Raw genomic sequence first — 15979 nt, forward strand, 5'->3', positions numbered from 1 at the left:
ATGTATCTCTGATCCCCTGTCTTCTTCAGCAGATTTCCTTCCTATCACCTCTCATTCTCTAAACTTTAATCTCTCCCTATCTTTTTATTCTTTCTCTGCTGCCTAAAAATATGGTCAAGTTTCCCTGATCCTTAAAAAATCCTCAATAGATTCTACTGTCCCTCCAAAGACCCTCATCTATAAAATAAGGAGATCTGACTCCTCATCACCTATAATGCCCCTGCTGATTGAAGATCATATGACTGCTAAAGCACTTAACACTGGTCCTCCTGCGCAACAGCAATTCATCTTCACAGTCTACTTCATTAGTGTGATAAAGAATAGACTATACCTCAAAAGTAATTTATTAAATAAATACACTAATTTAAGACATTTCTATAGCAACTAGATACTTACTTCCTATCAAACACTGTTGAATTCTCTCTTCTTTTGGTGAAGCCAATTGGTAAAATTCTTAAGTCAATATTGTGTCTCCGTGCTCGGTTTTTCATGTAATTTAACTAATAGAACAAAAAACAAAAATTAAAATCAAAGAGCTTAAAGCAACTTCAAACCTGAGCTAAAACTTTGAAAAAATTATTGACGGTGCTAAAATAAACTCTCAATTATTTAAGAATCAGTATAGAATCCATGATATTTTGGTCTCTTTTTGTTTGGTCTTTCCTTTTGGCCACTTCTTATTAGCACTTCCACTAATAGGCAAAGGTTAAGGAATAAAATTGAAACTGGCCAGTTTTGCTACTCTTAACTCTCAGAATAACTCTGATATGGATAATGAAGTTATTTCATTAAAATTAAGAATTGTATCCAGTAATTCATGAACTCTATGCTCTCAAGGTATAATAAAACTGTTGTTATTTTTAATGATAATAATTCACATTCTGAAAGTTTTGCACAGTATTTTTTCCTCATAAAAAGTGAGAAAAGTAATATAATTATTACTCCAATTTTATAAATGAAGTAATTGAGTCTCAGTGAAATTAACTGACTTAATCAAAATCATACACCTGCTGTCAAAACCAAAACTCAAACCTACATCTTCTACCTCCAAAACCAGTGGAGTTTCTCATTTTAACATTATTAAATGTAAAATTCCATATTTAATACTATTTATTAGACAGCAGAATTTTAGCATGAAACAGGTGCTATAGGGATACCTGGAAGTGGTATGCTTTGTTTAATTATATATATAACAAAAGCACTTAGTAAATGCCTTTCACCAATAAAATGAGTTATTATGATTCCGAATTATTCATGGCCTGAGGTAATTCCAGAGTAAACTTTATCACGTTCATCTCATTAGTAGTTTAATAGAGTAAGCATCTGTCATCAACGTCCAATAAACTTCACATAACTGGTAGTATCATTCTTTTCTGTAAAAAGTCAAAGACTCACTTGGATTCAAAAACAACTATTGAAAGGTAATAATGACTGTGAATATTAAGGTATGTTTAAAAAAGAAAATCCCATTGGGTAGATAGGCAGTAAAGTGCCTTGCAAACCTTAAATGCACTATATTGAAGCTGCTGTCAAACTACTTTGTAGAAACTTTAGGGCTAAGGATGATTCACTGAAAATTTTTTCAGTACCTTAAGTTTAATTTTTAATTTAAGAAGTTATGTATAACTTTAGGCCTTTTATTGTCAATCCTATCTTCTTAATGCTCCAGCCCATTAGTGCCAAATTAAAATAGAAGATCACCAAACTGTATGTAAAGATCCCCAAGGGCTGCATATCACATATTAACACCATCCATGTTCTATTTTATTTTTATTTATTGTTAAATTTTCCCAATCACATCTTAATTTGGTTCAGGCTTGGGTCTGACACCTCCACTCTAGCCAGTTCTCTAAGACTGAAATGTGTCAACCTGAATTGATAGAGTCTAGCCACTCTCTCTAAGAGTAATCTCATTTTTAAACTTAATGGTACAAAGTTCTAAAAAAAAAAAATTAAAATTTAATATTTCATAGTAATCTTTCTTTCAGGCACTATGCACACTAATAGCTCTCTAATGAACTAGATAGTCCAAGAAGAACAGTAATAATAAAATCTGTGGGAGAACAAATTTTTTTAAAAATATCATATGCTAAAATATATGCTACTCAACAGAAAAATAAATAATATTTGTATTGACTATTTGTGAACACATTTTATGTTCACAGAAAGTTACACTATGTCACAATGATGAGCTTCAATTTTATAGTTATTTAGAAAAAACTTTACAAATCTGGAGCAAACAGTAGTAGAAAGAGCACTAGATTTGCGAACAGAGGACCCAGGTTCAAATCCTGGTTCAGCTACCTATCATCTATGTGACCTTGGAAAAGTCAACTTTTATAAGTCAGTTTATTTGTAAAATAAGGGAAAATAAGAGACTCATTGAAAAGGTCTTTTTTTGCTCTAAATTCTATGCTCCTATGAAAATGAAATCTATTTAATACCCAATTGCTGTGGTTACCTTCTTTTAAGTTGTTTTTCAGTCATGTTTGACTCTCTGTGACCCCATTTGGATTTTTTTTTGACAAAATATACTAGAGTGGTTTGCCATTTCCTTCTCCAGCTTATTTTACACACAAGAAAACTGAGGCAAACAAAGTTAAGTGACTTGCCCAGAGTCACATCTAGTAAGTATCTCAGGCCAGATCTGAACTAATAGGAGTCTTCCTGACTCCAGTCCCAGCACTCCAACTACTGCGTTACCTAGCTGCCCCTCCCTTCAGCTAGTTAAATTAATAAGCTTATTAAGAGAAATGAACACTTACAATTCTATTTGTTGAGGGTCTTTTCAAGAAAATATCTCTAGCAATGTAGTCTGCTGATCTTCCTACATCTTCCAAAAACCTATAATCTAAAATTTTCAAAGTACAAAAATCAGGTGACACAGGCCAAAGGAAAAGATGCATCAATTAGTTACAAATAAGATGAGATATTCTGCCTTACCACTTAGAAGATTAATTTCAGTAAACTGCTTTAATGAAACAAATGCTGTCTTCTCTCGAATGCCACTGCATGTAAGCTCTGTTTTGTGTTTCTTCACACACGCTAAACTGAAGAGGCAACACACAAAAACTTTGCATTTTCATTTGGAAACATCAAGGGCACAAGCAGCAGGAAGAGGACTAAATCTATTTCATACCTGCAGGAACATTTCATACAGCGTGGACACCTGTACTTTGCTTCTTCTGTGCCACATGTTTCACAGCTAAAAGAAGCAGAAAAACAAAAACTCTTCAAATATGTATAATTCTTAAAATCACCAAAGTTGTAATCTACTTGTAGATGGATAAGTAACCCTTTGGTTAAAAAAAAAAAAGTAAAAACATTTCACGGCAATTCATCACTCCCCTCCCAGATCTGCTTAGGATTTCTCAGCAACTTGCTCTCACCCTGCCTGCCCCCTTTCCCACTGGTAAGAGTCTGGGGGGGGGAGGGGAGTCAGGAGGACCTGAGTTCAAATCTGGCCTCAGACCAAACACTTGACACTTACTAGCTGTGTAACCCTGGGCAAGTCACTTAACCCCAACTGCCTAAAAATAAATTAAAAAAAAAAAGTCTCCTGGTACTTCTATTTTTGAGAAGGGAGCCAGAATGGTTGGCTTTCATTCCCCTCCTGGCTTTGCTTCTGACTCTGTGGACACAAAGTCTATGTGGACATTCCCCATATCGATACCATCTTTCTTTCGTCCAACCCTAGCTCCTTTTTGTATTGTCTTCCCCACTTAGAATGTTTCTTGAAGGCAAGGAGTCTTTTTTTTGGCTTATATTTATATCCCCAGAGCTTAGTACACTATTTGGCACATAGCATGTGCTTACTAAGCATTTACTGTCTTTAAACTGTTAAGGGAAAGCTCTTCTCAATTCCAAGCAATTTCCTCTTTGGCCAGTCAGCTAGTATTTATTAATCTCTTACTCAGTGAAAGGTGGAATGTTGTGCTGGGGATACAACAAAAAACAAGACAATCCTTACTCTCAACGAGTTCACAGTTTGACAACACAAGAAGACAACATGCAAGCAACTACGTACAAACAAAATGGTACAGGATAAATTGGGTATCACCTCAAGAGGAAAAAGACTGAGACTGAGGAGGACTGGGCAAGTCTTCTTGCAGAACATGGGACTTGTTCTGGGCATCATAAACAGCTGGGACTCGAGGAATGCCAAGAGGCACACATGAGGAAGGAGAGCTTTCCAGGGACAGTGAGCCAGTGAAAATGCTTTGGGTCAGGAGGCAGTGTCTTGACCAATGCATAGCAAAGAGACCAGTGTCATTAGACTGCAAGGTTATGTGTGGATGGGGATATATGGTCTAAGAAGACTGGAGGCGGGTCATAGAGGGCTGTATAAGCCAAAGAGAAGATTTTATATTTGTTCCTACAGGTGGAGTTTATGGAACAAGGGGATGTCATGGATAGACTTGAACTTTAAAAGGAAGATGGCTTTGTGCTGAGGATGGACTGGAGTAGGGAAAGACTTGGGACAGGAAGACCTACCAGGAAGGTATTGCAATAGTCTAAGGATGAGGTGATAAAGGCCTGTACCAAGGTGGTGGCAGTATCAGAGAAGGGAAGGGGGGCATACAAATGAAATGTTACCAAGGCAGGGAGAAAAAAGAAGATGACAATTGATTAGCTATAGGGAGGTGAGAGGGAGGAGTCAAGGATGACACCTAGGTTTTGAGCCTAGGTACCTGGGAGGATGATGGCATCCTTGGCAGTAACAGGGAAGTTAGGAGGGGAGGGTTTGGAGGGAAAGACAACAAGTTTGGTTTTTGGTTGTGGACAAGTTAAGTTTGAGACGTCTACAAGACACCCATTTCACTATATCCAATAAACAGCTGGAAAGGCATACACTGGAAGTCAGGAGAGAGGCTAGGCCTGGGCAAACAGATTTGAAAATCGTGTGGTTAGAGATGATGGTTGAATTTGTAGAAGCTGATAGGATCATCAGTGAAATAGTATAGAAGGAGACGAATAGGGGGCTCAGCACAGAGGCTCTGAAGACACCCCTGGTTAACAGGCATGACCTGGACGAAGATCCAGCAAAGAAGCCCGAAGAGGTCAGACAGGTAAAGGAGCAGAACCAGGAGTGTCACAAGAATTTAGAGAGAAGAGGGTGATCAATGTCAAAGGTGGCTGGTCAAGAAGGAGGGAAATTGAGAAAGGATAGTAGATTTGACAACTGAGATCATAACAACTCAGAACTGGGACTTTGGTGGCTGTCTAGCCCAGCCTATACTGAAAGGAACCCCATTACAACATACCTAACAAAAGATTGTCCAACTTTGCTTGAAAACCTTCAACGAAGGGGAACTACCGACTACTTGCAGAGGCAGATGGCCTAGCCCACTTGTTAAGTTTTTCCTTATATCAAGTCTGAATTTTCTAAATTTGCCTCTTTGCTATTTTCATCAGTTGTGCCTTGTTCTGCCCTCTAGGAGAGTGGTGTCAAACTCAAATAGAAATGTATTGCTATGGGCTGCATACAGACTTAGAATATCACAAACTGACATCATTTGTTACATTGTATTTTTTATTTATTTTGTTAAACATTTCCCAATTATATTTTAACCTGATTCAGGTAGCACTAGGGAATGTCACTGGGGGCAGCAAGGTTGATACTTCTGCTCTGGGGTGCCTTGTGGGCAAGCTATATTGCTAATGATAATCCTTCGGAAGATGCAATCCATTTTCCAGATAATGAAACTGAGGCAGATAGCCATTAAATGTCTTGCCCAGGATCACATGGCTGGTAAGTATCTGAGGCTGGATTTGAACTCAGATCTTCCTGACTCCAGGTCCACTGTACCACCTAGTTGCCTGCCTACTGTAGATTAACTTATAATCCAAGATGATGAATGTAAATAAAACCCTATGTAGAAATGCAGGTACATTTTCCTCTAAAATTAACCCCGCTCCACTACAGATTCTTTATTCACCTCTCTCCACTTTCAAAGAAGACATAATTAATAGAAGTCAAGATGAAATCTAATTAATTCATTTGGCCTCAAGGTCTTCAACCCCCAAGACATGCTCTGGACTTACTTCCTGTCCCTGTCCTCCTACTCTTGTTCTTCCCCAAACTCCACTTTTAATACCAACGTCAAACAATGCCACCGTGCCTGACAATCCAGTTTAAGCCTCATGAACCCTATGGTGCTCTAGATTCCAATTCTGTATGCCCCGGTCTTCCCATACCTGTCTAGCCCAAAGAATCTCTAATCCACCTCACTCTTCCCACACACACAGATTTCACCCTCATCCTACCTTGACATGGCCAGCTTCCGCTTGCTGCCCACCCGAGGCTCTCTGGGTGGCTCTTGTTCCACTCTCAGCTGTGCTCCATCTTCCCTCACCCAGGCTCCATCCATTTCTTCTTCCTTCACCCCCTGTCCAGACATTTTTTTTCAAACCCCTTTTCCCCTCACCCAAAACCCAATCACCTCTTCAATTCCATGACCTCCTCCACTCTCCCTTTCCACCCATCTCTTTTTTCATCTTCACTCCACCCATTTTCTTCCATATCCTCATCTCCATTCTACCTACCTCATTCTTCACCTCCATTCCATCCACTTCTGTCTTCACTTTCATTCCATTTTCCTCCTTCACCTCCATTCCATTTTCCTCCTTCACCTCAAATTCACCTTCCTCCTTCACCTCTATCTTCACATCCATTTCCATTTTCATCTCCATCTCAACTGCCTCCTCCTTCACCTCCATTTTACTCTCCATCTTCTCCTCCTTCACTTCCATTCCTCCCATCATCTCCTCTTTGACGTTTCTCCCATCTATGATCGCCTCCTCAATTTTCATCCCATCCACCAGCTCTTCTTCCACTTTCAATCCACCTGACATCTCCTCCTCCTTCACCGTCATCTCTCCTACCACCTCTTCCGTTCCCATTTCTCCCACCATCACCTCTTCCGTTCCCATTTCTCCCACCATCACCTCTTCCTTCACCTCCACTCCGCTCATTACTGGGATACCCTCCTCCAACCAGCCGGGCATCTCTTTCTTCATTTGCAGTCTACCCACCACCTCTTCCATCGCCTCTAGCCCATCTAAGAAGTCCTCCTTCACATCTAGTCCGTCTATAAATTCCTCCTTCACCTCTACTCCGTCTATACATTCCTCTTTCACTTCTACTCCGTCTATAAGTTCCTGCTTCACCTCTGGTTCATCCATAAATTCCTGCTTCACCTCTACTCCGTCTGGTATCTCCTGCTTCACTTCTGGCCCATCCACAAATTCCTGCTTCACCTCGGGGTTCCCCTCCACCCCCTCCTCCTCCGGCTCATCCATCACCTCCACCTTGATCCGCAGCCCGTCCCACTCCAGCTTCGCCTCCACGCCCCCGCCAGCTCCAGCTTCACCTCCAACCCTCCCCCCTCGGGCTCCAGTTTCAGCTGCAGCCCCATCCCCTTGGCCCCCGGCCCTAGCCCAGGCTCGCCGCCCCCGCCCCGCGCTTCGGCCATGTCTTCGCGTCCCCCGCGGCCCCGCCCTGGCCTCTGCTGCCGCCTTCCGCTCAGGGCCCCGCCCCCGCCCCGCTGGGCCCGGGCTGCCGCCGCCGCCGCCGCCGCCGCCGCCGCCTGTCCTTAGCCCCGCTCCGGCAGCCGCCGGGAGAGCGAACGAGCGAGGGAGCAAGGGAGCGAGGGGCAGCCCCTAAACCGCGCGCCGTCGGCCACGTGACGCCGCCAGCCTCCACGCGCCCAGCCGTCCGCCGTAAACCTCACTCACCGCCCGAGCCGCGCCAGCACCGCTTTACGACCTTTTCCCGACGTGAGGACGGCTGCTCGCGCGGTTTCCTAGGAAACGGAAGGCGACGAGACGGCGAGAATCGCCTTGGGGCGTTACTTCCTCCTCATTGACCCTATAGGCTTCTGGCCCCGCGCTGGCCTCTTGGGCTGCCCGTGGAGTTTGGATGGCTTGTTAAAACTTCTGCGGGCTGCCAGTGGTCAGTTCACAATTTGAACCAAGACTCTAGGCTTAGTACTTAGCAAGAACAGCTAATTAAAATTGGAATTGCCCCGCGCCCTGCCCCCTCCCCCAGATGCTTCCCTAGGCCTCCTCCTCCCCTCCCCCAATTCGGACCCGTTCCTGTGACCCGACCCTGGGCTCCGACTGTCCCCAGATCTAGCTGGGAGCCAGATCCCTCTGACCACTTCCGGTGTACACCCTTCCCCCAATGCTAGCATTGAGAACAGTGATCAAATTAATCAATGCAGCCCCTCCTGGCAGAGAAGGCGCTACCCTGCACTGGCAGAGGGACCTCTATCAGGAAAATCATGGGTCTTGGCCTCATCTCCCCTCCCCCCTAGTCAGATGTAGATCAATAAATAGTCAGGACCCTCCCCCCTTTCTGATAGGTTTTCTGGGACAGCCTAGAATTCTCAACAGTGTCTTGTGATTGTGTGATTTCCCTTCCTCTCTGCTTCTGGAGCTATAATCAAATCAATTCCGCCATTTTCCCCCCCGGAAGATATGGGCCATTCTAGTCCCCTAAGGCCCCACTCAACACCCAGTAACTTCCGAACCAAAGTGCCCCTCCTTGGCCATCGTGCTGCACTCCCCTAGTTAGGACTTGAGCCTTGAAGACTTTTGGATTGATTTCTGTGTACTTAGCACTGTCCTTGGCACCTAGTAAATTTTCAATAATTTATTCATACTCACCAGTTTCTCTTCTTGAAGGGAAGGTGCAAAAAAAGGGAGCTTCCGTATCTGTAGGCTTTGTACATCAGGAAAATTATGGGTCTAGGTCCCATCCCCCCATCATATGTAGACCAATAAATAGTTATTGAGATACTGAGATCCCTTGGTCTATGGAAGTATCTGTAGAGAAGGAGAAGACTGATTGAGAAGAAGAAAATTGCCCATAGACTAGCTTCCAATTTTAATTAGTTGTTTTTGTTAAGTCCTAAGCTGAGAGAAGATAGATCTTCTCACACATTGCTGCCAGATTAATTTTCTTAAACAATACAGCTCTGGCTCCAGTCATTTTCGTCTTGAGAAACCTCCAACGGCTCTCAATCAACTACTAAATGAAGTCTATTTAGGCTAAGGGTTTGGTGAGGTGAAAAGAACATTGAATTTGGAGTCAGAGGAATTGAATTCAAATCCTAGGTCTGCTATTTACTACTTGGGACTTTTTAGGTAACTCACGTAAACTATCTTAGCCTCAGTTTCCTCATTTGTAAAATGATGGAGTTAAAAGAGAATTCCATGAAGCCTCCATTCCTGATATCTTTCAACTGTAATGACTTTTCCTTCCTAAGACATTTTACATCTTTTGAAATATGAACTGTTAACTAGTTGAACACCAGAAATTGATATTTTATCAGCTGAAATGCCAGCTGTACCCTCAAGACCACGGGAACTTTGTCTGATTTGCAGCTGAAACCTTCCATATGTATTGTTTTCCCTATTAGAATGTGAGCTCCTTAAGAGCAAGGGCTATCTTTTCTATTTATATGCCCAGTGTTTACCAGAGTGCTTTGCACATAGTACTTAAAATAAATGCATTACTCATTCACTTATTCTTAAAGATATACATCCTATTTTCATAGCCAAAATCACAGAAAAAGTTGCCTCTATTTCCTCACTCCCAATCTCCTTCTAAAGTCCCATGCAATGTGGCTTTGGACTACAAATGTAGTCCATTGAAGCTGTCCTTTTCGAGGTTACCTGTTATTGCTAAACCTAATAACCTTTTCCCAGACTTCATTTTATTTGAATTCTTTGCAACTTCTTTGGGCACCTTCCTTCCCCCATACTCCCTTTCCTTTCATGGTTTCTTAGACTTTTTCTCTGGTTCTCCCCCTACCTATTTGGCAGGTACTTTTCAATCCTTTTTGCCAGCTCAGCATCGGTCCCCCACTCCTTAAGCCTGAATGTTTTCCAAGGCTTATTCCTTTATACCTTTCTCTCTGCGATGTTTTTTCTTTGATTTCATGAGCTCCCAGTGGTTCAATGTTTATGCAGATGGGTCCCAAACATGTGTGTGTATACACACTGTTGCACTTCAGTACTGAATCGCAAAGTGCCTGTTAAACATTTACACCTGGATATTATATTGGCATCTCAAACTTAAAATGTCCAAAATAGAACTCATTATCTGCTCCCCCTGCCCCCACTTTAAGCCTACCCTTTCTTCTAAACTTCCTTGTTTGGAATTTCTGTTTGGGACACCACAATCCTAATCATCAAACCTCAGAATTTCCTACTCTCCCTTCCTACTCTCTTTCCCTATAGCCAATCAGTTGCCAAACCTTATCCATTCTACCCTCCCACCTCACCCCAACGTATCTCACATCCAGCCCCTTCTCACCACTTACATAGCTATCACCCTAGTTCAGGCCTTCATCACCTCTCACCTGGACTATAACAGGCTTCTTACTGGTCTCCCTGTTTCCTGTCTCTCCCCACCCCAATCTATCAATTACACAGCTACCAAAGTACTTTTCCCAGGACACCGGTCACTTAACAGTTTTTTGTGGCTTCCTGTTGTGTAGAGGATAGTATGCAAAGTCCTCAGCAGGACATTTGAAACCCTGAACCATCTGGTTCAGCCTACTTTTCCAGACTTGTTTCTTGGTACACCTCTTCACATATTCTGCATTACAGTCAATGGTTGTTCAGTCGTTTTCAGTTGTGTCTGACTCTTCGTGACCCCATTTGGGGTTTTCTTGGCAGAGATACTAGAGTGGTTTGCCATTTCCTTCTCCAGCTCATTTTTACAGATGAGGAAACTGAGGCAAAGAGGGTTAAGTGACTTGTCCAGAATTACACAGCTAGTAAGTGTCTGAGGCCAGATTTAAACTCGTGAAGATTAGCCTTCCCAATTCCAGGCTCAGCAATGTATATACTATAGCGCCACTTAGCAGCCCATATTCCAGCCAAAGTGTTACCCAAACTCTACATTCTAATTCTTTGCTTTCACATAGGTTGTCCCTTATGCCTGAAATGCATTCTTTCATCACCTCAGTTTCTTAGCATTCTTAGCTTCAGTCAACGCTCAGCTTAGGCATCACCTCCTAAGAGCTCAGGTGCCACTTCCTGATCTCCCTCCTCCAAATTACCTAGGAGACTAAACGCTCTTTGAAGGCAGGTACTGTTTCCTCTGTGTCAATAGCTCCTAGCACTATGCTTTACAAATAGTACACTCTTAATAAATATCTATTAGATGTAATTAAATGGAGTTATCATATATTTTTGGCCATTTTCCCATTGTTGAGTGGGACCCAAGCGCGTGGAATTCTTAACATTAGTCACAACTTTGGGTTCTAGGATTTATATCCTCTGTTAAAATTGCAACCCTCTCTTCTGGGGATTTTTCCTTACCTTTTTTTAAATTCAATATAATTTAGTCCTTGTTTTGCAGCTTCCTACTTGTTTACTCAATTCCTTCAATCTCTTTGGTGGTTTTTCCAGGAGGTTTTCCTTGTCATGAATTATTTATCTTTCTCTCTTTTTTCTGTTGTTGTTCTTTTACTTTATATGGCTTATTTCTCACTGCTTTGAAGTGATGGAGGGATCTGGACTTAGCCTCGACATCTTATTTAGCCATCTTGACAAAAGTCTCCTTTGAATTAGCTTTTTTGGCTGCCATCATGTGCCTTTGGCTCATATTGAGCTAGCAGACACTCAGACCTTTCTCAGTTGAATGGTTCTCTAATTTTACTTCTCTTGTCTTCTGCTCAATGGAGGGGGTGGCATTGAACAGAAACTATAATGACTTCACCATTTTGGCTGTTTGACCCAAGGGAAAGAAGTGTGGTATATGGTGAAAGACATGGGCTTTGGAGTCATACAGATGGGAAGAATCCCAATTCTGTGCATTCCTAAATGTGTGACTTCTATGGACCTCAGTTCTCTCATCTGTAAAATGAAGAGTCAGATTACATGATTTTTAAGGTCCATTCCAGTCCCAAATTCTATGATCCCACAAATGAATGAAAGAAAAGGCATTGGTTAATAGCTTATTTTGGGCAAAGTACTGTGCTATGTACTGGGGCTATAAATAGATAAACAAGACAGTCCTCTTTCTCAAGGAGGCACTAAGCGAGGGAGATGGTATATACAACTGAATTCTGATTCTGGATGGATGGAAAGGCCCAGCAGAAGGGAAGGTGATAAGACCTGATAATCTAAAGTATGAAGTTGCAAAGTAGATTATAAAGTCACTAGAACACTTGTGGTGATCTAGTTGGCAAGTAATCCAATTTGTCTGGGAAGTGAGACTGATGTGCAAACTTCTTGACCATCAATTCAACTGATAAACCCATATCTGTTTCTAGTATCAAACTACTGGACAGTGCAATATGACATTATATTTCAAGCTAAAGAAGGCTATATTTGAACCTTTCCTTACCATTTTATTCTACACCATTGCTTGTTCTAAAGGCCAAATCAGAAAGTGTGAAAACATCCAGGCTGACATAAAACCTGAATTTCTTATGCAGTGTTTGCATTTGTGTCTTCATCTTTTTTTGACACATTGGGAAAAAAAAGTTAATAAATACCCGTCTAAAAATGAAACTCTAAGTAGCTGTATTCCGGAACTTTGACCATGTGATGAAAATATATTCTCATCGCACATATAACAAATATGCAATCTTAGAATATTTGATTTATCGCTGTTATTTGAAAAGTCTTATGTTCTAATTTTAGTTTGTTGACTAACCAGGAAATGTCAATATTCCCATTGATTGTCAAATTGATAGAGGTCCAAGAAACTTTTTTTCCCCTCGTATTGATGGAAATCCATATATGTTATATCCATTCATAAAGTAAATCATCTTCATGAATCTGATCTGTTAGTATTTACTTTAAAAAAAGAAAAAAGAACACCTTTTTCTTACATACTGGATATGAACTAGTCCAGATATGCACATCCAACAAAATCACTTTTAATGGATTGTTACTGGAATTATTTTTTATACTTTTGAGTAGACTTGAGGGCCCTGCCAGGGTGTCAGCTCAATTTGCCCATAAATTTCTGCCCCCTTGAGGTAATAATAATGGCGCCATTTTTCTACTATGGTCCTGAGTCACACAAGGGCTTTGAATCCAAAGCATACAGATTGCATAACCATGTACCCAGCTCTAGGTGACAACGACTTCATTGCACCTATTTACAGCCAACTACCTACAAGGTCAGGGGGAAAAAGTTACACTTGGTCCTTTCACAGAAATGCCCTACTCTGCACATCGAACATGCGCTTTCCTCTTATTTGCGAACTCTAAACACTGCTGGTCTGGGGTGGAAAGTTAAACTTGGACATTCATGCCAGGACAGGGAATGGGCACCAAGGCCTGCCACTTTATCATCCCTTTTTGATGACATTAGTGATCGCCCTGGTCTTTGGTTTCTTGCATCCCCTGGCTGCTCAAACTCATCAAGAAAATATTTTGCTTCCCACAAGAGAAACTAAATTTTTATGATTCAGTCTAACTAATAAAGGAATTCTCTGCTCCCAGTTGCTAAACCCCATTAGTATTTATTAAAGTATCTTATGTTCAGAGCTAGAAGAAACTTTAAATATCATTTAGTCTTATTGCTTTTCTCCCTCCCACTCCCATTTATAGATGAGAAAGCTGAGTCCCAAATTTGGGAAGTAAATTGACTAAGGTCACACCAGTACTGAATAGCAAAGCTTGCATTCAAATCCAGGTCTTTTGTCTCTAAAGCAGCTCTCTTTCATAGAAAACATCATATTATTCTTCTGCTTACTGCCTTTACTTACAAACACATTAGATTTCAGAGAATTTCAGCCCCTTTAGCAGTAGAGACACTCAGACATTTGCAGGAGAAAAGACAGGAGCCACATTTGGGTAATGAATAGGTGGTTAACAAGATGGGGTTTATTATTTTGAAACAACATAAGAAGGATAACCATCTGTCTGGATGGTGGGGAGTGAACTGGTAGGGCTGGTAAGAATATAAATCCAACCTGGAGTCTTGTAAATCTAATCAAAAGAGCTTTAAATAGAAAAGGAGAAAACTTTCCATATGCATCCATCAAGATAAATATCATTGTGAGGAGCCATAATGTAGGAAGAAAAATAGAAAACAAGATTCCCAAGCATTCATAGAAGATATAATGAGAACTAACCTTATGAGCAAGCATAGAATGCCACTGATATAAATCCCTGGGTGTGCAAGGGGCTGGGTAGCCTTCTTCCAGGAAAGGCATGATAACATAAAATGAAAGTGCCTTATAGTGACTTAGAGTATGTATAGACATTCTACAACCATGTAGTGCATGCATAGCAGCTTCTTTGATTGACAGAAGTAGAGGACATGGAGCTTTGGGGTCCTTTTTTGAGGTAGTTCTCTTTTCTTGGTTATGTCCCATCTCTTAGCATGGCTTCTACCTGGCCATTCACATCCAGTGAGAGGTAATGTTTTAATTGGAGAGGTGTTGGGTCCTTTCTTTCTGAGGTGACATGTGGCCCCATCAATACAGGCTTCAGTGTTTTGACTTAGTGTTTGTTTTTTTGTTTGTGATGAAGGAATTAATCTAGTTACTATGACCTTATGAGTTTTTAAAGGTTAGGAGAGTGAGCTACTCATGGAATCAAGTCCATTCCAGTTTATAGCCAGTCTAGGATGGATACCCCAAGGAGCAAGGAGTAACCTTTGGGATTCAGCATAATGGTAGCTGAGATGAGGATTCATCAGCTGTGATACTGCATTCAAAGAGGAACTTGGGAGGACCAATGTTATTAGAAACTACATTTAGTCTGATCCGATTATCCCCAGAAACTGAAGTGGTATAGGGGAAAGTGTGCCCCTAAGGGGTTAGGGGGGAATTGTTTGTACTTCTGTTCTTGCCATATTTTTTGAAGTAAATATCCCTTTGTAAAAACTAATTGTTGTTAATTAGTTAAATAGAACTTACCCACTAGATAATGGCAGTTAATATTCCATGTGGGGTACCACACTGGAATTGGGACTCGACACAAAGGCATTAGAGAGAGATATCCCAACCCCTCAAGGGTACCCCTAGAACCCTAAGAGAAAATGCAGCCAGCTTCTCTCTAAAGGGAGTAAGTCCAGAGAGCATATTCACTACAGAAAAAATTGGAGAAAATGCCAGTAATAAAACTCTCGGCTTTAGATGTCTATACAACAATGCACAAAGTATAAATAACAAACAAAATGAACTAGAAATCCTATTGAAAAGTGGAAAATTTAATCTCGTAGATAAAGATGAGACTTGGTAAGAAAAGACTTATAACTAAACTATGTCTTCTTTTAGAAAGGTATATCTTATTCAAAGGAAACATGATAGGTATAAAGAGGATAGTCACCTTAAGATACTCTAGTGAAGAAACCCAGGAATCAGATAGAGAGAAGCAAAGTGGAGGACCAAATAAGGGGAAACTTCATTCTGGATTAGATTATCACCAATAAGGGGGACTAGTTATAAGGATATATATGATCAGATCTTTGGGTGGGGGGTGTAGGAAAGGACCACTTAAAACTTTTGATCAAGAAGGAAAGGGAAGTTGGGCATAGTCTAATGTGTAACCTGGATTTGGGAGAGCAGACTTCCAATAATTCAGAGAAAGGATAAATAGTCCACTTTGTCTGAAAATCCTAAAGGGAAAGTGATCCCAGGAGGCATAGGAATGTCTCAGGAATGAAATTCTGACAACATAAAGAGGAGCAATGAAGAGAAAAAGTTAGACACCAATGTCTTGAGACACAGGCTCAGAGAATTCATCGACAGACTTAGAATTAGAAAACACATTTAAAGAAGATGCAAACAAAAGCATATATGCAGCCTCTGGAACAATCCCTCTCACACACGGACTTGCATCAATATTATCTCAGGTTCAGGGCACACTATTTGTGAGTGACCACTCAAAGCCATAGCTCACTATGATGTGCTTACTTTTTACCAGCCATACAGTAGACAAATTAGTTCAAAATAAAAGATATTTAATCAAACAGCAAAGCAAATAAAGTAGCAAT

General features: G+C 41.1%; 1 protein-coding gene across 6 annotated transcripts in view; it reads right to left on the reverse strand.

Moving 5' to 3' along the window:
- ZNHIT6 (zinc finger HIT-type containing 6) overlaps positions 1-7662 on the reverse strand; it is a 71663-nt gene extending 64001 nt beyond the window's left edge. For 2 of the 6 annotated variants that reach the window (XM_078156553.1, XM_020988744.2), the window contains exons 1-6: positions 6547-7429; positions 6268-6389; positions 3140-3205; positions 2944-3050; positions 2766-2851; positions 397-500 (exon numbers count right to left, since the gene is read on the reverse strand). In XM_078156553.1, coding sequence (XP_078012679.1) covers positions 397-500; positions 2766-2851; positions 2944-3050; positions 3140-3205; positions 6268-6389; positions 6547-7302 — 1241 coding nt within the window. In that variant the 5' untranslated portion in view covers positions 7303-7429. Of the gene's footprint in view, positions 1-396; positions 501-2765; positions 2852-2943; positions 3051-3139; positions 3206-6267; positions 6390-6546 lie in introns of all 6 variants that reach the window. The other 4 variants (XM_020988746.2, XM_020988742.2, XM_020988743.2 and 1 more) reach the window with 4 other exon arrangements.
- Between the last annotated feature and the right edge of the window lie 8317 nt (positions 7663-15979).

This window comes from Phascolarctos cinereus, unplaced genomic scaffold, assembly GCF_003287225.1.
Source record: "Phascolarctos cinereus isolate Bilbo 61053 unplaced genomic scaffold, phaCin_HiC Scaffold_5;HRSCAF=322, whole genome shotgun sequence".
Classification (NCBI taxonomy): domain Eukaryota; kingdom Metazoa; phylum Chordata; class Mammalia; order Diprotodontia; family Phascolarctidae; genus Phascolarctos; species Phascolarctos cinereus.